The following is a 23,325-nucleotide window of genomic DNA, read 5'->3' on the forward strand; positions in this document are numbered from 1 at the left end:
ACTGGGATAATGAAGATATTGTTTACAATGAGAAAACAATTTCTGCTTTCTTGGCCAAGGTTTTCTTTCTGTATCTCAGGCTTTTTTTTCTTCTTGCTTGTTCTGTTCTCTGCCACCACCACCCTCTCCCCTTCTCTTTGCCTTCAAATTTTATTCTTAGGAAATCTTATAGTTCAGGCCATCTTTCACATTAAATAATTTATAAGACAGTAGGAAGGTTTTCTTCAATATAGCAGAAGGATTTGCATTAATTACTTAAGAAAAAGTTCCTTTAAAGGAAAGCTAAGAACCTATTTCAGGTTTTGGCATGAAATTTTGCTTCTGTTATGTAAAACATGCAAAAGGACAACTGTTGATACATATTTTATGAAAGAAACACAGCCTTATGAAACATTGTGATTATGGAAATAAGATCATCTCCAAGGAACTGGGAAGGTACTTCTTTATGGTAATACCTTGCTGAGTCTTAAATAGATTTAAGTTATGTTGAAGCAGAATCATGACTAGTGGAAATGAAATATTTGTGTTTGTAACTAGCCTCTATCACAACTTGAGAGTCATAAGGCAGTAACAAAGGCACCTCTAGAACCTTTTGAGTGTTACTTTACTTCCCATAGTCATGATTAATTCTGCTCACCTTTTCTTTGCAATTATTTCTTGAAGGAGTTTCCTGGTTAGAGTATTTGTTCTTGGTCATTAGTTTCCCAGTTACAGTATTTTGAATTATTTAGACTTACCTTCCCCTATTATCTAAATTACCTTCCTGTAACACACTTAAAATCCTTCCTCTGGAGCTGTACTGGGAGAGGAGGTATGTTAAGATCATTTGCAAGCAAATGCTTCAGCGTAAGGACATGAAGCCATGAGCGCTGTTCTGCAGAACCTTTAGGCAGGCAATCTTGCTGAAGCAGGCCAGCTTTTCCTGTGATAGTCACAGTAGACCTTGTTTACTTTTTCTACTATTTCTACCATTTTGGTGGGGATGGAAGATTTCTCCTCCCTTGAAGTGCAAACGTTCGGTGGATATAGAATGCCTTGGATGGGTACAACTTTTTCCAGCAATCGTAAGGGAGACAAAATATATTGATATAAGCACTTGTGTAACAGTGGCTTTTAGTAACTGTTCCAAAAACAAGTTTCATGCACTTTAACAGATGGCTTTGCCTCACTTTTGTGGTCCCAAGCCCATAGATTATTCCTTGTTTCCCATCCTAACTGGTATTTCGAAATATGAAGTATGTATGAGAAACCTAATGCACATTTGCTATATTAAAAACTATATGTATCAGTGTCCCTGAGTGCTATAGAATTCTTTTACGTTTGAGGTAGTTTGTGGTTAACATTTTGCAGACTATCAGGCATCGCTGTGTGTAACCTCAGTTTAACTGATTTAAATGATTGCAGAAGATCAATCAGTCTGATTTCTGAAATAAAATACATGGATTTATTTACATTTATGGAATAATTAGCTACTTACCAAGCTATTTTGGTTTTAACTAAAATAGATGTCTCCTGCTGTTGTGGTATTTAATTCTTTCAAGTGGTGTTCATCTTGGACATAATGAATTGTAACTTAAAGTAAGAGAAAAGCTTGGTAAAAGTGACATTCGCCCATCTAAAACTATTATGCAAGTACTACAGCAATTCAGATAGCCTTGTGTTTCTGCAAGTGGTTTTGTGTCTAGTTCTTGAGTATAAGCATGGGACGTAGACTGTAACAGGTGGGACCACAGATTAAGTCAAATTATTAACAGGACTGATGTTTGTTAGCTTTTTTCCCCTGTGTCTTCCTCTCTTCATATGTTCTGGTTTTTTCTTCCTTGTAATGCAACTTGTCATTATATGTTTCTGCTAACAGCATTTTCCTGACTTGGTATGTCTGTGTTTTAAAGCTTTAATATGCTTCTTGTAACAGGCCCATTTAAATTGAGTCTTGACGGGCTGCCTGCTGCATGGCACCAGCAAATTCCCCACATAGGACATTCTCTATAATGAGCAAATCATCCATCCACTGCTGTGGGAGGTTCCCCATGTAAAAGAATAAAAAAATTGTGTGGTGCATTTGCTTTTTGTTGAACCTGATTGTTGGATACTTTGCTTTTCACTGTTCACTATGCAATGAAGGCAAGAAGTAGTATATTGTTAGGTGTTTCATAACGCGCATCATGACTACTTTCAATAATTCAGGGGACTGCCAATAAAAAGTAAACTTTTGCATTAATACTTTCCCATGGGAGAGCAAGGAGGACTCACTCGAGAAGGAGATAACTTACGTAAACCACCTGACATACAGCCCATATTGAAGATATTTCTTTTGCTGTAAGAAGTGCTTCAACTTCTAAAAAGCTGCTTGCTATCAAAACCTGAAGAGATGACTAAAAGCTTCCAGGTACGAGGAGGAATGTCTGCCAAAGGAAAGCCTTACTAATAAAATCGAGGAATTGCTATAGGCATGTCGTTGTGAGGAAAGTTGTCTGAGAACCACAAGAAGGATGTAATCTTCTAAAAGACGTAAGAGATCAAGGAAATATGAACAGTGCAGTGGTAGTTGCCTCCACTGGACTTGTGTGGGAAGGGCAGTTCATGAACTTTTCTTTCAGAGCATGTTGTAAACTCTAGCAGGTAATTCCATAGCATTTTAATGGCAGAATGCTACTATGCTGGTAGATGCTAGACCTTTAAGGTTTTGATTCCTCTGCATTTTTATAATACCAGTGTGGTTCAAGATAAATCATTGACTTCTACAACAACAAAACTATGAAAACTATAAGTTAAAAATTCAGCTGAGAAATCAGAGCAAAGGGGGAAAAGAACTGCTGATTGAAAGATAAAGGGCAACTTACTGGTTTTAATCTCATGGGAGATATCCTGACTTGTTCAAACAGTCTAACCACAAGTGAGTTTGCAGATCATCCCGAAGTGGGGGTCTTCAACATATGGGGATCAACAGAGCATGTGAAAATAATTTGTGAAGTTTTTCAGAACTGGAGTATTTTCACTGCAAGTCTTACTATTCAACACAAAAGCAAACTTGTCAAGCCTGAACCCCTTATAGTGTCACTGAACAACTTTTTTCTGATAATCTGGCAGAGGGTTGATAAAAAAGTTAACAGCTTTGACTTTTTTGATCTGAAGTCTGATGAAAGCCAGAGCATGCTTGCTTGCTTTTGACCCAGCAATGATAAACTCATTTTGTTGTTAAATGAAAATAGAAGCTTTAAGAAAGTTTTAACAGTTGCTGGAAAACACAAGATGTTTTAAACAACAAACAATAGTGTATTTCTCAGATATAATAGAACATGACTACTTAAAAAAAGGAAAAAAACTTTTTTAAAGTAACATGGCTCTTGAAACACTGTGGATTTTTTTTATTTACTTCTTTTGCTCTATATTCCAGCTTCTCTTCTCAAATACAAACTACATTCTTACAAGACTGATGTTGTAAAGCATTCTAACTCTTCCGAAGATGCTCTTGTATTATGTTTATGTTGAGGTGAAATAATGGTCAAGTGTATGCCATCAGCATTTATCATCTGTACGTGTCTGAAATTTAGTGTTAAATTTAATTCGAAATTGTCACAAGTAGAGCGTGTCAACCAGACACATTGCCATAAGGCAATATAAAAAATGTTCATATATACAAGCTAGTTATGTCAGATAAGTTTTTAATGTAGTATCTGTTTTGTACAAAGTTACCATATAATCGTTCTCACCCATAAAAGAAAAATGTACTAGTTGTTCACTTCTACTACATGTTCAGCATCTGTTTACAGTGCTGCTGGACTTCAACTGGAGAAACCTTTGCAGGCACTTATTTTACTAGGATGTGACTGAACATATGGCAAACTAACACATTCGTGAGTAACCAAAAGAATAAATTTCAGTTGTCTTTTGGCTCACAAGATGCTTCGGCACAAAATATTTTGCACAACATAAATGGAATAGCTATTGTTTACTTTCTGATTCAGTGTAGTCTTATGCAGTGAATGCATGATGTAGATTCCGGGTACTGATGGCTTCTCATCTTGACTAAATCAGTGAAATTAAATACTGCAAAGTACCTCATTCTTAGATTATTCAGTTCTGAGATGTTGGCTTTGAGAAACCAGGGATTTTAATTCCTTCCTTGCACTTCTTTCCCATATTGCATACTTCCAATGGATTTCCCTGTGCTGCAGGTCCTCAATATTTTCTGAAATTCCATCTTCAAAGAGAAAGTGCATGAGTCATTGTATGTGAGGAGGGAAGGAACTAAAAGGAAAATTTTGTTAAGGCATGTCAAAGACTGAAGCAGAGGGTTGCAGAGGAAGGAAAAAGGAATGAATGCAAGATTATGTTAGGAAAGAAGAGGAAGCTGCAATGTAAAGCATTTAAGGAAATACTAGACTGGAAGCCAGAAGATGACTTATTTTATAAGTGCTGTCAGACATTCTATAGACCCTTCTAGTCTTCAGACTGGAAGAAGTTTGACTGGTGAGGAGGTGGATGAAATCCAATGCCAGCATTAGACTTGACTGATTAAAATTTTCTGAAGTTATCTCTGCAATAAAAAAATGTAGCTCAGGGTTCTATCCAAGAGGGTTTTTGTTCACTTTTGACTTAACCAATGTCCTTATCACATTAAGGTCTGTGACCCATGAATTTATTGAATATATCAAAAACTGAAGAGTTTTGACATGTTTTGACTGTTTCTGTAAGCTGTAAGTTTTAAAATGTTTTTAATCCCTTAACATTTACTTTCTTGTTCGTTAATCAGCATTTGTATAGTGTGTTTTCAGTGAGATGCATTCAGATTTTCAGGCTTGCAAGATGAAGGTGGGAGCGAGTGCATCCTCTGGGACTCTACGTGAATTAGCACTGCTTTGATGCCATATTTGCTCTTATCCTTTCTCAATTCATTCGTGTAGGTTAACTCTTTCAAGCTAATTATTAAGTCATAAACTTCATTGTCCTGTTTTGCAGGCTTTGCTGTAGCCCAGTGTATAAATCAGCACAATCCGTCACCGCTCTCATCACCATCACCTTCCAGTGGCAGTGGGAGTACAGGGCGCTGTGATTCAGTGACTGCAAGCTCAACATCCACTCCTTCTGCTGCACAGAGCCCATCAGGTATTAAATTGCGATTTTTGGCCTAGGTGCTAAGGGATGTAGAGTAGTTTATTGTAAAATTAAGTTACTGTGTTATTGGATTAAAAACAGTAGGACTTTTTGGTTTTAGATCACTTGATCATTCAACTAAACCAGTTAAAGTAAATTGTGCTGCAACTTTTAATGATCCTTCAGCTTTCTGGAACTCTAAAAAATACTTGGCATCTTTCAGCAGTGTTTTTAAGTACTGGTGAAATAATGTTCTGGTTATCTGACTTATCTCCTAGCACATACAATTTAAAATGTTATTGTTGGTTATTGTTTTGTTTTTTAAACTGAAGTATTGCTTTGGTAAATTTGTAATCTAAGCTGTTAGCCTTTCACCACAGTGGATAAGTTGATCTCCACATGAAGCATCTTTTTATGAACTGGGTGACATTTGCTTTTGTATGTTTATCTGATATTCATATTAATTTGTAACAATGGGTCAAATATGAAATATTTTTAAATAGTTATTTAGGATGTTAATATTGTTAGGCTTTTGCAATAACACTCTTTTGGCTGAACACCACCACATTTGAGGAGGCTGTTTCATTGGTGCAGAAGAAACTGCTATATAAATAGACTGACAGTAAACTTTCATAAGTGTAGCTACCATGTATTTGTGTTGGTCAGTATATTTAGTGAGTATGTTTATACTGAGACTCCTGTTGCATTAGAACACCTTGATTCCTCCTTTTTTTTGTGTAGTATTTGTAGAGAATCTTGTAATGATGTTTGTTCTGAGTGCAAATTATGTGTGAGGTAAAGCCCTAAGAAGGAGACTAAACAAGAAGTAAATCCTGAAGGGTGCATAGTGAAATCCTTTCAGGCTAGAACTGACCAGCTCTGCCTCATTTTGATTATAAAACAATAGAGGTAACTTGATTCTCAAGAGCATTTCAAACAGCACCCTCATTTTAACAATCACTTCCATTGTTGATCACTCCTTGAAGTGGTTGTTCTGGTTCCCCCTTCTAAGACACAACATTTTGCCTTTATTTGGAAGCCTCATGTAGATCTAAACTTTTTTGCAGTCCTATGGGAAATTATGTAATCTTTGTCAGGCATTTAGTGTTTTGTGGGTTTCACTGAACAGTGCCAGGAGATCAATATCCATTATATGTCCAAAGTGACTATCCCTGCAAGAAGTATTGCTGGAAAGGGTAAGCAAAGGCTGCGTATGAAACTTATGAATGATATGTAAAGCTTTCTAGCACAAAGAGTCTCGATTACTGTGAGAGACTAACATATAGTAAAAATATTCCTGCAATATGTGTAATTCCAGAATAAAATTTGGAATGTTTTTCTATATGCAATCTAGTCAAAACTTTGGAATGACCTAATTTTATTTTCTCTGTTGGTAAGGGATTGCTGTTATCCAGTGTCTTGACAGCCTAGCTAATATGTGGTGACTACCCAGAGAAGGGGTATCATTTGTCAGAAGTCTCACTAGAGATTGGCACTACAGGAAAACATTTGTTTGACTACATGTTTCTCCTTAGCAGTGTAAAAAGGCTCATCTATGGTGTCCTTTGCTGTATTTGAATCCTCTGTGGTCAGGAAGTGAAATGCAACTACAAGTTCTTGGCAACAGTGGCTAAGAGAAAACTGTGGTAAAGTAAATGAAAGCAAAAAGTCTAAATTATTTTTGTTGCTGTAAGCAACGTGCTAGTTCACAGAAATATCAAGCAAGATGCAGGATTCTACTACGATTCAAACTGAGGTTTTTGAAGTGCATATAGTCTGACTTCTATGAAAAACTGAGTAGATCCAGAGCACATAATTCCTCATCTAGCATAAAAGTAGTGCCTTATTGAAGAATAATCATAGACTGTAGTTAACAAAATTAAAATCTACTTACGCAGTATGTTGGTGTTTTTATAACATAACTTTGTTTATTTTTCCTGCAATTTTAAAAAGCCTGGTGACAGGAGGCTGCTCATTGTTTAAAAAAACAAAACAAAAATAAACAACAAACAGAAAAACCCCACAACAACAAAAAAACCAAACTTACACCCACACCCCCAAACACAAAACCAACACAAAAACCAAACCTAAACACCCCCAATAAACAGAGGAAAGGTTTTTTACAAATGCCTGGTTTCAGTCTGCACCTTACCAGTTAGGTTGCATGAACTGTCCACACTTAGTATGACCTTCATTGCTTCATTGTGGCTTAATCATAAAGTATGTTCAAAATGCCACACGTCATGCAGGAAAACAGTCTTTGGGTGGGTTTTGGTTTTTTGCACAGGATCTAGGTGCACTGATGAAGATGTTTTAGCAAATCTAGTTGTGAGGATGTAGTTCTCTGTGCCTTACCACTATGAGCATAGTAACCTTCAGCAAAGTCAGTAGAAATGAACATGAGACTCTGCATCAGCTACTCCAATCCCAAGTCAGCAGCTTCCATTAACTTGCTACAGGGATGACTTTTGAGCTCAGCTCCTGTATTTGTTTTGCTAACTCTAGTCAGACAGCAGTAACAGAGGAAGACAGTGGCTGTATGTGCATGAGCAGGTAATTTGGTGCAATAGGACAATGAACAGTTGGTACTGATGTGCATGCATCTATTCTGCATGTGGCTTAGGGATTTTGCTGTGGACCATATTTACTCTGACCTTTTGGACCAAGCATCCATGCCATGTATGTGATTGTGAGAAGGACCAATTATAAGTTCAGACGTATGTTGCTATTAATATTCGAAGCAGCATATCTTATAGCTTGGTTTCCATGTGAAAGAATCTCATTAACGCACAGAAACTGTTCTTAAAATCAGACTAAAGCAGTAAGTGCGCATAGTTCTTCAAAGCTGCTCTATTGGTCTGAACCAAACTGCTAATGTAGTTGCAGCCAATAATGAGCAAGTAATATTTTAAATAGTTATAGCAGAGTGGCTGATGGTGTCTCAAGGTCCTTGGTATAGACGAGGGAAGATTCTGAAAGCCCTGGAGCTGGGTCTTTGGGGGGTGGGGGCATGGGGAGGGTTTTCTCCAACCTAGGGAGCTGCTTTGACACTTTTTGCTAATCTTCAGTGTCAGATCGGTACTGTTGTCTATTCCTGGGAACAATGTTTCTGCATTAACTGATTTGACCAGTTTACTGCAAGTTTGTAATGAATGTTCTCGCTTTTATAGTGTGTATATGTAATTGTGATCTATACTGGACAATGTTGCCAGGAACATAACTGTGAAAGAAGTTACCTGTTTGGTATGTCCAGATAGCTGTTCCATAGGCTTCGGCATGAACAGAAGTAGTACACGGCTGAAATAAGCGAGAGTGTCTTGACAACTGTCTGTGTTATATCAGGTCCTACAGACCACTCAGCTGAGTTAGGGAAACAATTGTTGGTATTCATCCACTTTAATGTAAAACAATGTGATTTTTCCCTTAACCTGTTGAGGACAATTGAAACTAACCTGCCTTACTCTGCTGTGAAGCAGAAGAGGAGGCTTGCATGATGTGAAGTGTCTCCTTCAAGGAGGAAGTAACAAGCAGCTGATGAACAACAAGCGGTTACCAAGATCTGTTTTATGCCTCAAGATAGCACTTGAATGCTGCCACCTTTTTTCACACTTGAATCTCCCTTCTCATTTCCCATTCCACTTTAAACACACTCAGGTGAGCACACATAAGTGCTCTCTGTCCCTCCCTCTTTAGTTCAGGTTGATGACCATGGGAAACATGTCAGGTTGCTCAGGAACTTCAGTCAGCAAGGCCAGACAACATAAAGGGGACATGTGTCTGTGGACTTGAAGGAAACTACCTCAACTGCCTTCCTTAAGAGCAACATCTTAAACCATGACAGCTGTTTCTACTGTAAACTTGTGATTATAGTGTCCTAAGCTACTGTCAATCGACAGACTTAAACTGTTCAGAGTTTGATATATTTGAGATGGTACCTGTAATCTTCACAGAGTTGTTTCAGGAGATCAGATTTGGAACATACACACTGACTTTTACATTAAACAGTAATAGATGAGAACAAAATAAAGACAAATTGCATAATTGTTAGTTGAGAGAAAACAAGGTTACAAGATAGAGTATATATTAATAGTTAAACAGTAAAAGATCTTCCAAAAATGTATCGTAGGAAAAAATTAATTTGTTGTTTTGTAAAAATGCTTTACTTGCTATCACTCCTACTTGCATCAAACAATCACACAGTATCTTAATGTGAGGAGGGAGGTTAACTAAACTTACATGAAAGCATATGACTGCTGTGCATGTTTCAGTCATTGTAAGAGAACAATAATTGCATTTACTGCTTTGTCATGAGTAAAATAAGCTTCTTATGATTCCTGAGTTTATCAACTATCCTACCTAATAATTGTCACAGTACTTAATAGCATAGATATTTTAAAGCCTAGCAGCTCCCCCACTTGCAGTATTTGGGAATTAAGCTTAGCCCTTTACAAGATCTCTGTTCCTTAAAATTGAAAAAGCAGAAGTCATCCCTTAAAGAAAGCAGAATCCCTAGCAAGACAGAAAAAGCAGTATCAGATTCTGCGTATGCTGCTGTCAGGTTGTTTTTTTCTTTGTATTTACATGATTATTTTTTTTTTTTAATATTTCCAATTGAAGTGTTGCTATGCATAAGATAAAAATGTTCTTTTGCCGGGCAGATTTTAATCATCAAGCTTCTGACCTTAGAATACAGTCTTTTCTTGGCTACACTTGCTGGAACCATGCACTTCTTTAAAGTGCTTATTTTTATATATGCCAAGGATTAAGATAAAGAAGCTCTCTTACTGTAAGTTAGCAGTCTTCCAGAATTATGTATGTGTGATGTCCTCTGTGCTGTACTATATCACTTTTTAAGTTGTCTTAAGGTTTAAAATACAATTGGCTTCAATACTTAAGGCAATGTTTACATTGGAGTAAATGGATATTGAGGACTTCAGAAGGCATTGATCTTCTATGCCACTTATGCTGTATTTCACACTTCTGGCAGATATTGATGATAAAAGGTCTAAAATAAGTACAAATAGCTGTCCCTTGTTGCAGAGAATATATTGGATTCCAGACTGTAAAATAAAACTCATATATTCCAAGGAGAGGATGATTAATCAAGCATGGAGAGCCTGTGAGAGCAGTGCCTGCCATCTTACTGAAACCATCCCTGTCTCTTCCCTCTATAATCAGTAGTGTAAATGTGGTTTGATCACTTCTGTTCTACGATGCTGGTAATTTTCTAACTAGGTGAGGAGTACTTTTGTTTCTAGGAAGTTTCTGTTCTAGAAACTTCCTATGCACCAAGCATCATCATCTGAACTGCTGCTATCTTTTAAAACAGTGTGTTTGGCTTTATTATAAACCAAATCTAATACTTCAGTTTCATATCATAGAATAGTAGGGCTGAATGGTCTGAAGTATTGTCATCTACATGGTAGTGCACCTCTTATAATTTATGGACAGTGGAAATCAGAATAATTCTGTGTCACCAGAATTTGTGATAAATAGCTTCTCTCAAGATATCTAAAGCGTCTGAGTACATTGTAATGCACATAAATGCCTGCCAGTCCCTCCTCAGTTTAAGTGCTGTTGGTATTGCCACACATAGCTTGAACTGTATTATGAACGTTTCCAGATAGGTAAGCAAAAAATTAAACTCCGTTACTCTCACTTATTTCTAAAGAAAGAATACTACCAGCTTCAGAAGTACTTCCCAAACTTACAAGACTCTTGGTGTGGTGTCAAATCGTATTCAAGATACCAGCAGTTACGGATGTGTCCTTGTCACTTACTCTTGTTGCTACTCTAACATTTATCCTTTGTCTTCATTCCAAATTCCCTTCCTTGTTTCATTGTTAAAGCCTTTGTATGATATATCGCTGTGTTTTCCTCTAGTAAGATCTGGCAGGAAAGGACGTCGGCGGGTGTTTAGTCTGTCGGAGGCTGACAGTCACGGTGGACACTGGGTTTAGGTCTTCAAGCAGCAGCTGCAACAGAAACTCGCACAATATCAATTCAGGCAGGTTCCTCCATAAGCTTTCAAAAGCCGTAATAGTTAATAGAACATGTTTGGTTTCCATGCTGACAGCAATGACAGTGAGGTAGGAAGCTGAAGAAAGCATTATAAATATTTGTCTCTACTGTTTTTGGGGGGAGAATTATGAAGCAATAATTAGCTTTTTCTGAAAGCCTTATCTGCAGTTTCTCCTATGTGTCTTGGCTCTCTTGCCCAAGAAGGAAATTCTGCTATCGAGCTTCCAGCTTCAAAGCAGCTATGTCTTCATTTGCACAGGGGCAGCCATGGCTGTAGTGGAACTTAGTAAGCACAGGCTCCTGGATGGACAGTAATGCAGATACTTGGCTAGCAGCAAGAAATCTCTTTATAACTCACGTAAAATGGACAAGCCTTCAGCATAAGACTGTCCTTGAACTGTGATGGCACAAGCCTAATATTTCTATGATCATCAAACTCGGGCAGATGGCTTTATGAACTGTTTAATTGCCTGATGAGGTGAGGAGGGGAAGCAGATGCAAAAAAGATGAAAATATGCTTCAGGATAATTTATTATTTATATAACCTATTTTGACTTGTATCTAATTAATTTCTCTTTTTTTACTCTCATGGCATGAAGACATTTTACTCTGTTAATATTATATAAATACCGTTTTTCATGTTTATAGATTTAATTTGCATCTTTTCACTAATATCCTGTTTATATTTTTGTTATCTTTTCATGTATGTTGTTGTACAGCTTAGGACACTTCTTTGTAGATGATATTCTTTCTTTCCTTTTCTGGTTCTTTTCTATCTTCTTTCAGTAATAATCACCCTTACCTAAGTTAATGTAACAGAAGTTGAGTGATTTGGTTTGGATTTTTTTGCTGTAATGATAACCTTGGTAGCATTATAGAAGCGCTGAAAAACACCTAAGGTTGCTGAAGCCACTTCAGTCAGCGAGCGCTAGTAATACCCAAAAACTTGCAAAATTACACTCTCTTCTCAAACCTTGTTTGGTACTTAAATTTGAGGGTATGTGGGGAGTGTTTGTTAGAACTAAATGTTAACATCACAACTGTTTTAAGAAACTGACTTCACTCTCCCTGGTTTTGTTGCAGATCTGGCTTCTATTTTTTGCCAGAACACTTGCTGAAATACATGGGGGTTAGGGAGCGGTAAATATGTTTTCCCATATTAGATGATAATTTTTTGATACTCAAGAGTAGAGCATATCTTAGTGACTGGTGATTTTATTTGGGTAAAAATGACAATTATTTTTGCTCTTTCTATCCAAAAGTCAAACTGGAATCAAGTGTTAGGAGTTTGTGTTTTTTTGAAAGCCATTTTTATAGATACATAGGCAGAAGTTCCAGATAATGGGTAGCGAACTTAATCTCTAAACATACTGGGTGCCTTGAAACTCTTTTGAGTCAAGAGCTTGGTACCCATCTGGATTTTAGAGACAGGCATTCATGTAATAATCCCTTCGTCAGTTTTGGTGGGTTTTTTTTCAGCTAGGGTGCATCTTTTTGCCAGTTGTTTAATCCAGTTTCAGAAAGTTTAGGAATTCATATCATACATAGATATATATTTCTCTACTTGGATCCTTCTCTGAATTGAGTATGACTTCAAAAGGCTTTGAAATTTTGAGCCTCAAAGATTTTCTCATTAGTAATTATTGTCCTGAAGCTATGTATTCAATTAACTCAGAGGTGTTATATGTGAAAATATTTTACATCAAGAGAGGGATGTGATTTTTGCATTGTAATGCTTCTTATATACCAAATTTTCATTCCAAGATGCTGGATGTCTATATTCTCTTTTCTATTTAGTTTCTTTCAACTGTAGTCTAGGATTGTTTTCTTCTGTCTTTGTATCCAAAAGGTATGGGAGATGATCATGGATAAAAATTTAATTAGCACAAGTAAATTTACTTACAGCTGCAGTTTCAAGCTAAGTATACACATCAAGTAGCCTATGGATTTGAGAGCTTGGTCACAAAGATGCTAAGTACTGCTCTCACAGCCAGTTTCTAGCTGTGACTGAGTAAGATTTTTAGTTAAGTATTAGTCCAGAAGAGATCATATATTGCAAAATAATGCTGAGAGCTATTGACCTTTTCTAGACAATGTAAAAAAGTCTTCCTCACCTGCCCCTTTGTGTACTGGTATTTGCTTTCTGCCTCTGCAGGGACTAGTGGCAGCTGGTGAATACCTAGTCATTTTGGCTGTAATGCTATGCTAGGTTAGAGAAATCTGTCACTGCTTCCCTTAAATAGAGTAACAGAGTAACAGAAGTGAAGCTCTGACAGTGACTAATGAAATATTGAAAGTAGAGGAGAGAGACTTACTTCTATCAATAGTAAATAAAAGCAAGAGGGAAACACAGAATAGCTCAATTTTGTATTTTCTAGAAATACTGTAGCTCGAATACCGAACAGAGTATTGTTCTGCTTACATTTTTTGATATTTTTAACTTTTTTCTGAATGTTTTTTCAGACTTTTGGATAGGAAATTTGGGCTTGTTGACTCCAGATTTTTTTTATGGAGCCTTTTTTCAAATACTTGTGGCATTAAGAAGGGAGTCACTTCAGCATTAGTTTAGATCCTACGTGGAAGGATTTGGGGACAATACAGCATAATAAAAAAAAAGTATGTCTGTCATGATTTCAGTAAATGACAATATTGAGAAAATATATTATTATTTTGTTGGTAGAGGGAGGAATGGTTTAAGAAATGAACTGCAGAATCAGAAGTGAAATAGCAGAACTGCAGTAGAAATGTGATGTATGTAACATTCCTGAGCAGAATGCTGTTGATTTGATAATACTTTATTTACCAGAATCTTAGGTTTCTGAACCTTGAGTTTTGGTCAATATTCATACTAAAATTAAGATTAAAAATAGTCTTGGTAAAGAAGTTTGATATTCTTTTAAGTTTTTACAAAACTTATGGAAACTTTTTATAAAACTTTCAGAGAAACGAGACTTCATTTCAATGTTTTTAGCAGTTCATTTTCCATGCAAGTCTTGCATCACTTCCTCTGTTATCAATCGCTACATTCTTACTAAAGCTTCTTGACAGCTAAAAGAAGAATCTGCAGTTACTTTGAATCTGTCCTTATTTTTCAAGAATAACCAGTGATGTCCCTTTTATTTGAAAGGAGACTTTTTTACAATCTATAATTTTTTTTTTATTGAAGTGAGAAAGTTTAGCCATCGATTCAGCAAAAAGTAAAATTGAGTAGTTTTATGAAATGAGAGTACACCATTGATTTGGGTTATCTTAGCAGAAAGGTAAAAAAAAGATAATCTTACTGTTATTCCACTGATACCTTACTGATATCCATTCCATTCTCAGCTTTGTTTTTCTTTTTTTGCCTTTTGTTCATGCTTTCTGTTCTTTTACAGGATTAATTGGAATCATATTGAAACTGAAATATTTTTAAGGTTACTGTGTATTAAAAACAGAACCTAATTCTTGGCTTCTGTATTCACTACATTGCCTTGTAGACTTTACGGCAGATGCCTGTACACTTGAACACATGCTGTCTTACAAGAGCTCTAAAAATGGTCTGTCTTGAAGCTGGATACCTGTTACTTTAATAGCATTTATTGCTCTAGTCTAAAAAGTAAAAAACCCTGATTTTTCTGGTGTATACTTGCTCATATAAGGCTGTGTTGCCTCATCCCTTCCATTCACTATCCATCTGAGCCAAACGAGCAGTTTACTTGATGGTTAGCTAGGGTTTTCAGGGGGAAAAGGACAGTACGAATAGCTGTTAATGTGTTGGGTTTTTTCATTGCGTGGGAAGGTGTAGTAGCAATCAGTTCTCTGTGGTATGTAATGCTTATTCCCAATTTTATCTGTGTTGTATGCTCCATGCCTAGGAGCACAAAAAAATCATACAACACAAGCCTGTATAAAAACAGAATTATTTTGCAGTACCTTTCAGTTACAGTAAGCACATTATTCTCCTTCCTGTTCTTCCATAGTTCTGCTTTCTGTGTTTGAGGTGTCACTTAAATGTGAATCTGGAGAATGAAATGAGAGAATGATTTCCAAATTTTTGTAAGAAACAAGCCACCTCTTGTGAAAACCAGTTATATAGGGATTCTTTTTTTTGTTTAATTATTTTTCAAAAGAGCTTCCTGGTGTGGGGTAGCTGTTCCTTTTAGTCTATACTAAATACTGGAGGGGTTTTCTTATTCTTTCCCTCAATTTCCTCTCTCTAGGAAGATTTCTGATATTGCTGCGTAGTCTAATACTAAATGTGTAAAATTTTCTGGTTCCTAATTTGAACAGGTTCCTGCTGGCATTTTATATTATGCCATCATAATTGGTTTATTTCTAATGACTAGAAAGTGAATATATAAGCATAGTGTTTCACAGAGCTGCATTTTCCACACAGTTATTCTTAAATATTCATAAATGACAGTATACTGTTAGGCTTAATGTACATACTAAGTTGAACATTGATTGTTTCTTGGTGTTTCTTTTATTAGATGATGCTTCAGCTCCAGAGCAGCCTCAGATGACCATTTCTGGTCAGATGATGTTGACTGATGAAACTCTTTCAGCTGTCTCAAGGCCTAGCAAGAATGCTATAAAAAACAGTGACATAGAAACAGCAAACCTGTCTCCTAGCCTGATTCCTGCACAGCAGCCCACAATATCATTAATAACAGATGACAATACAGATGCACTAAGTGTGGAGTCGCTTACACTGGTGCCACCAGTTGATCCACACAGCATTCGGACATTCAGCTGCATTCCTCAGTCCTCTTTGCAATCTGAAGTTGAAGTCTGCAAGGTAAAAGAGGTAGAGGAAGAATGTTCTGACTAAAGCCAACTTGCAGACTGTGCTAAACAGTGAAGCAAATGCAACCAAATTCTTCGTTGTTTTTACTTGGGGAGTGCAGATACTTCCTGGAGCCTGCGAGGCCATCTGGTCGCAAGAAGGGGCCCACGGATGAAAGAGAATGTGGGCAGCTTTTAGAGTAAACATCAGATGCTCAGCATATTTAAACTGGAGAAGAAAAACACAACTTTTGAATCTGGACTGGTGGTTTCCTACCAATTTCTATTATACATGAACATGGAAGTATTTCAGAGCACCTCCTTTCTTTCTATTACAGAGTTCCAGCTGCGGGAACTAAGTTAATTGTAAAAGGTCTACAGTATTATGGCAAAGTGAAGAAACTTTTGGATACCTGACTTCAGAATACTGTATCATTACTTCTCTGAAACTGGAGACATACCATTGACCTGAAAAAATTATATATCGTAGTACAGAGATAACATTTCCGTTTGAGACATGGTGTGTTTTTCAGGTTGGTTGGTTTGTTTGTTTGTTTTGTTTTGCTTTTAAATCCTGATCTCATCCATCTTTTGGAGGTCTGCATGATACCAGCAGGCTTGGCCACTTTCAGTGTTGTCTTTGTAAGACTCCAGACATCAATATTGTGTTTTCCATGTGTAATACTTATTTCAAAGTCTCATTCAAAGCAAGATACATATCAATTTTTCAAAAGGTAAAAACCTGAAATTTCATGACAAATGCTTATTCAAATTAACATAAGGGATTTTTGAGACTACTTCAGTCTTTGCTTAACCAGCTACAGAGGAATGTGAAATATTTTAAGAGATTGCTATAGCTTGTTTGTTTGCTTCTGACAGTCAAATTGCTACACCTCTGAGGAATGATGATATCCTTGCTGCTGAAGGACAACTTCTAGAAGCAGACAGAAGCAGTTTTACTCTAAAGAGATTTTTTAAATTTTTCATCTTCATGTAGGAAGAAGGTCACCACATCTAAGTGATAATACTTGCAAGTCTGAAACTCAAAAGGAAAGGTATTGTGTAGTTTTTTTCCTATCTGGGATAGTATCACTGTTAAACAACATTGCTACATAAAAGTGATTCTGAGTTTATGCTTGCCTTACTTTGCTTCCTAGATCTTGATACCAAGTTGACAAAGTAGTGGAAAAGTGTTGATTAAAGTTTGGAATGTTCTTTGCTGATTTGATAGGTAATTTAATGTGAATGGAATTTAAGATTTCTCATCACTTTCCATGTGTGTTGATTTAAATTAGTAGTAAAATGAGCATATTGTCATTATTAGTCCGCTCATAACATTGAGTCCTTTCTGTCTCTCAAAGATTGAAGACTACTATTTACTTGGTATTTCGATTTCAGTCATCAGTGCAATTTTTCTCATTCTGTCTTTACTAGCAGTGATTTCATATCAAGTAGGTGAATCTGAAAAGTTATTACCTACTTCCCAGTCTCTTACTGTACCTCTTCGTGGCTGTCAGATGGAATACTTGGCAATGATTTTAAATGTTATATTTATATATGAGATTGACTAATCCACAAGTATAACTTTGCTTGCTTTTTCCATCTTTTCCTTCATGTAATAACTTAATCTTTGTAAAACATGTATACAAGGTTGTGTCTGCTATTGAAGGCCAGCAATTTTTTTTCTTCCCTTATTAGCTTTTGCATGCAGTTTTGTTAATTTCTTTTTTTTTTGTGATTCTACTTTGTCTCAAATTGAATTAGCCAGTATTCTCACCATTCCAGAGTGGCCCAAACTCTAAATGAGTTCTGAGAGTTAGGTGTCCTCAGCGCTGCTATGGAGATGGGATGAGAATTTAGCGTTGCTACCTTCTTTTTTGGTCATATGCTTAGGGTGAGTTTACACTGCAGTCACCGTTGCAGCTAATGTATGTGTTCCTAAACCAGCAGCAATTTGGGCACAAGGACCACATAAATTTTTATTAGCTGAACTGATTGCAGTCTAGATTCCTCTAATATTTTGCAGCATTACACTGTAGCCCCAGTAATATTCTAAAGATCATTGTAAAAAATGATGCTTTACCTAATTTGAAAGCATTTTATGTTAGTTCTTAACCTTAACTCTTGACCTAGATTACACAAAATGCCACTGTGCAGGCTGAGTTCCCTAAAATAGAATTGATTTTAGACAGGAAAACCTTGATCTTTATTTATCTAACTTCAAATTCAGTTCTAGCAAGATTAGGACCATGCACAAGGAGTCTTTTTAATGGGTATGCATAATCTCACCCTTGAGCCATACTGCACAAGAAATGGGACAAAGGGAAAGAAAGCTGACTTTGTGCTTTTGCCTTTCAGTGGCTTTTAAATCTCATGACCAGTTGTCTACTGAGAGCTTCACAGGAAATGACTGAGATAGATACTATTATTAGGAAAATAGAAGACTGGGTCTCCTCTCTGGTCTGCTGCTGGCAGAGCCTTGCTGGTCAACGGGTGGTAAGGTGGGATATTTTTTTAGCAGTTCTATCAAAATCTCTCTGCAAAGATGGAATTACACTGTGAAAGCTCTGTCTGCACCAGCTCTACCAATGTTGTGGTGTTATATAAATGCCACAACTGGTATAGACAAACCTAAATCTCTGAATCGTTATGCCACAGAGGCAATTGGTTTTGGACTTCTTTGCTTCTAATATTAAAGGCTTATGTGTATACAATTTGACTGTGATGCTGCATTAGGAGATTTCTGATTGTAAAAGCTCTGGAGATGCTGAAATAATCTGTCATCGTCTGTCTTTTATCTTTGCAAGCATGGTGTTACTCATCTACAATTCCTTGAAGAGTATCATATCTATCTTGTCCTTATCAGAAAAACTCAAGGGCTGTTTCCTTATCCCCCTTTCACTGTAAAAAGGAAACTCAACCAAGAAAGCATTAGCAGATCAGCCACAAATGTATTTTTTTCTAAACAAAAGTTGATTTGAGTTAGTGTAACATCACTCTCTTTTTAACCAAATGCAAGTACCAAGTGGCAATTGAGAGCAGAAGCTAAACTGACCGTTCAAAAAGCTCATTATTTCAGTGTAATACTGCAGAGGGAGTTAGGATCACTCTAAAATAAATACAGCAATGTTCCAGAGCAAAATGCCAAAATTTTGCAGAGTTGCTAAATTCTCAGTGTTTTGTTTATAGAGGCTATGCCTATCTTCAGCCATATTCTGTTAACATAAAACAGTTCTATTATTCTCTTTCTTTTGAGAAGAGAAGCTAAAGAAGCTAAGGCATATTGAATGTTACTTTGCTCTTTTATGGTCTATGTGTCTTATATTATCAAATTTTACCAAGATATTACCTGTTTTACAGGACTATGTGTTGCCTTCACTGTTAGGTCTCACTGCTTCTTGCTGGTCCTCTTTGCTTTTCTGTCATCCAGTGTACAACAATGAAAAAGACTTGAGCTCTTCATTTGTGAAGAGAGTAACGGCAGCATACACTTGGTAATTTGGTAAATAAGGAGAGGGAGGAAACATTACTGCCCAGTTCTAATGTCTGCTTCACCATGGAAGTAATGCTTGCAGTGTAAACCTTGTGTGCAAAAATTAATTGTTCTGCAGAAATTCTTTGATATAGAAAGAAACCAAAGGTTAAGCTTCCTACACTTAATTTTACAAGCTGTGTGTATTAAACCAAATTCATTAGAAATGTGGTCACATATATTAATTCTAAAAGCTGTATTTTGTGTGTGAAGTAATGAATTATACACAATATAAGGACTAAGCTCATTTGTATTCTCCACTGCTAATTCATGATAAACTAAAATTCTGACTTCTCTTCCTTAAATTAAGCTGAGCTTAAAAAAAAAAAGATACACAATTACACCTGTTAAAGAAGCTCCTCAGTTTTCTTTGCTTTACAACACAGTTGGAATTTTCCTTGAAGTCACTTGGTGAGGAAAAATTGGGAATATCTTCCAGAATTCATTTATTCTTTTGCAATATTGTTGCTAAAGGACAGGTATGTGACATTTAAAAACTATTCTTCCATATCCAGAAATCCTCAAATCTAGATCAGTGTTCAGAGTTTAAGTCAATGTCCAGTCATTCATATCAACCCTTTGCCTAACAGAGAGAAAATACTGGGGGAAATGATGTTCCTTTTTGGATTTGATATATTCTTGTGTGTAGAATTTTAAAACTGCTGGTTGAAATAGTTTGTTTATAGCAAAATTAGCAATCTTTAGGGTTGAAACTACTGTGGTTTTTTTGTTCTTTGAGGTTTTTTTTTTTTAATTAAGCAGTAAGACATGAGTGACTATAATTTCCACACTTTCTGCAAGTGGCCCGGGATGATTAATTGGAGAAATCTAGTAATTCATTAATTGCCCTGCAACTGAGTGTCACTTTACTAGTAGTAAATTAAACTTAAAACTGTATGCTTGAAGACATAGGTAAGCTGTCAGACAAGCAGGTCAAACTGTATGTGTAAGTATGAAGCCACTTCATAAAAATAAAAACTTTAATCACATGGTGCTGTCAGCGCTGTAGTGTAATCAGTCACACTTTTCGCTGCACACTTTATAGGTAAATAACTACAGAATAGCCTAATGAATAGTTTCATTAACCTGCATGTAGTGCTCTTAAAAAAAAAAAAAAAAAAAAGAAAAGAAAACCAAACACCACCATGTCTTCACAAACCAGCTAAAGGTAAATGGGGAGTTGCTTGTAAAAGAACATTGCACAGGCAGTTGTATCTAGGAAACTAAGTGTTTTAATCCTATAGCTGAATCAAAGATTTGCAAAGAGACATCAGATGGGAGCATCAGTGTGATCTAGACATTTTGCCTCAAAGATAACGAGTCTCCTTGATGAGTCTTCTACTTATTTTCAGGCAACCCAATGGTAGGCATCTAAATATATGTTGAAAATTCTCTTCCTGTTACTGTCATTCTTCTTGAAAGAGTTTTTTGGTATGTCACTGTTTAACCGTCACTGGCCTACCCTAGGGTATCACTAACCTGGGCACTGCACTTCTGTTATCTGGAAGTCTTTGGAGTGGTTCCCTTGTGCTTGGCTGCTTTCTTGCTCTGACCTTTCCCAACATTTGCAGCATGAATTAGAAACAAATATAAGAACTCTTACTGTCTCCTATTGGCTTCGGAAAGATCCAAGCAGGGCTTGCTAGGGTGGGATGTTTTTAGGGGATGGGAGGGGGAAAGTGCTTGGGGCTTTTTCCTGCTGCTCAGCATTTTTTGAGCAGCAAAAAAGACATGGGAGATGCAGTTCTGGATTTGAGTCTCAAACAGAAGGTTCTTTCATATGGAAACTTATTTTTATATTACATTTGTACAGAATTTTCCCTATTTTGATCTCCCAAAATTTTTAGATTTGTGCATTGCTCAGATTTGATTTCTTTTGCAAGGTGTTATAAAATATGTATTTTATGTTTGTTAATGTATTATAAATGTAAAGCTAAGTTTTGCTTGTCTAATAAATGTGCACTGTGGCGGTATCTGTTTTACTGTTTTGGTAGCTTGAATTCATTGGTTCTTCGTATGAAAAGGAAAAACTTGAGTCATTGTTGTGACTGTCTTGTTAGCATAAATAAATGTGTGGAGAGCATTTGTTTGAAAAAATAACCAAAAAGGGCTTAAGAAGCAGGTAATGACTAAGAATACTTACTCATGACAAAAGTTAGAGTTAAATAAGGTTCAGACTAGTATATAGCGTTCCCAGGATTCTTTTAAGACTGTAGTCTTAAGGTGAGTTGTGGGTGGTTTTTTTTTTTCATCTTGTTCTCCATTACTTTTGGTAACTCATTCTAAAGTGAGTTTAAGACATCATAATTGCAGTCTGATAACTTAAGTACGTATGAGGAGAGTAGGAGGTCTGAGGTTTTGTTTTTAAGGACCAACTAGCAGAAATATTTACAATGAACATGAAGGTAATTTTTAAAAGGATTGAGAATAGATTCAAGAGTGTGAAGTTATTAGAATTTCCAGGAGCTTTGTTTCACCCAGCGATAGCACTGAATAATGCATTGTTACAGCTCTAGGGGACCTGCTGGAAGCATTTTAAACCTTAGGGGATAACTTTGGGCATCTCCACTTGTGAATAGGTGTGTTGATATTTTTGTTGCAAACTTCTTACTTCATTTTGAGCTGTTTTGAAAGTTTGATTGTTTTAAGTGCAAAGAGGGGGAAATGTATTTTTCTAGAAGAATGAATGTACCTGGGATTTAAACACTACATAAAACATGTAATGAACATGAAGGACTGTCCTCCCATGAAATATATTTCAATAAAGTTGTGTCTGAAATGTACTTCATTTGGGAAAAACAAAAACTAACAAGTCCTGAACATGCATTTACATTTAAATGGCAAAAAGCCCAAATGCAGGCTGAATTGAATTCTGAAATGTCTTTCTACAGGCAATAAGTGTTAATTATTTAATGTAAGTTATGTTAGACATTTGGAGTAAATGTGACAATATCTTATGTTAATTTAAAGAAAAATGTAAGTAAGTGTCTGGGAAGGGACTGAAATTAGCAAATATTGGTGTATGTTTCTGAAATTCAGACTTCTATAGCTGAGTCTGTTTGCTGGCATTAATCATGTGTTATGGCTGTTGAAAACCTGGACAAGAATGAACAATAGACCTTTCTTTGTAAATGGAACTTGGCAATAAAAATGGTGTTACTAAGAAAACTTCCTTCCCTTTCATGTTCTATTGCTGGATTTGATGCACAAGGACATTCAATAACAGTGAAATGCAAAATTTGCAGAAGCTTGCTTTTTTTGAGAAGAGTGGTGTGCATATGTGAATGTCAGGCATTTTAATCTTTAAGCTGAAATCTGAAATAGCCTGCATTGTGTAAGCAGGAAAGACATAGCATGAGCAGAAAAGAAGCCTGTAGAGGTGATGGAAAGTAGATGAGACCAAGGGTTAAGAGTGGCTGAGCAACATTTAAAATGTCTGTGAACCACTTTGAAAGGGCCTGTCATGTGTGATTTCTTCCCCAAATATATCATGGCGTGCTCTGCCTCTTTCTCCAGTGCATGTTGCTAGTTCAGTCTATGGATTAAATCCAACCAAGTTATTAGTTGGATTCTTGTTAATTAGCCTCTCCATCTATAGGAATTAGTTACAGTCAATATACATTCCTTGTGAAATAATTTTTTTTTTTTTTTTAGTATGTGATGCATACAACTGGGAATGCAAGCTCAATGTTCATGTGAGTGTATTCCCTGAAAATTCCGTTGACTTTTAAGCTGATACTTTTATGCCTCAAATAAGGAGAGGTGGTAAGAGTTACAACACCTGGAGTTGCAACTCTCCACTGGTAAAATTAGAAGAAAAGTTTCAGGCAAGTGTTCACACACAGTTAAAGCAGTTGAGCTGATGGAGAGTAACTCAGTCTGGTTGGATGGTGTTCGGGTGTATGTCTGCT

The 23,325-nt window shown here is 36.4% G+C and overlaps 1 protein-coding gene across 1 annotated transcript in view; it reads left to right on the plus strand.

Annotated features, from left to right (window-relative positions):
* Window positions 1-15,958, plus strand: part of CLEC16A (C-type lectin domain family 16, member A) — a 71,927-nt gene extending 55,969 nt beyond the window's left edge. The window contains 2 exon segments of the mRNA XM_010294403.1: window positions 4,963-5,109; window positions 15,588-15,958. Of these exon segments, the coding sequence (XP_010292705.1) occupies window positions 4,963-5,109; window positions 15,588-15,958 (518 nt within the window).
* The last annotated feature ends 7,367 nt before the right edge of the window (window positions 15,959-23,325 follow it).

Source organism: Phaethon lepturus, unplaced genomic scaffold, assembly GCF_000687285.1.
Source record: "Phaethon lepturus isolate BGI_N335 unplaced genomic scaffold, ASM68728v1 scaffold11689, whole genome shotgun sequence".
Classification (NCBI taxonomy): domain Eukaryota; kingdom Metazoa; phylum Chordata; class Aves; order Phaethontiformes; family Phaethontidae; genus Phaethon; species Phaethon lepturus.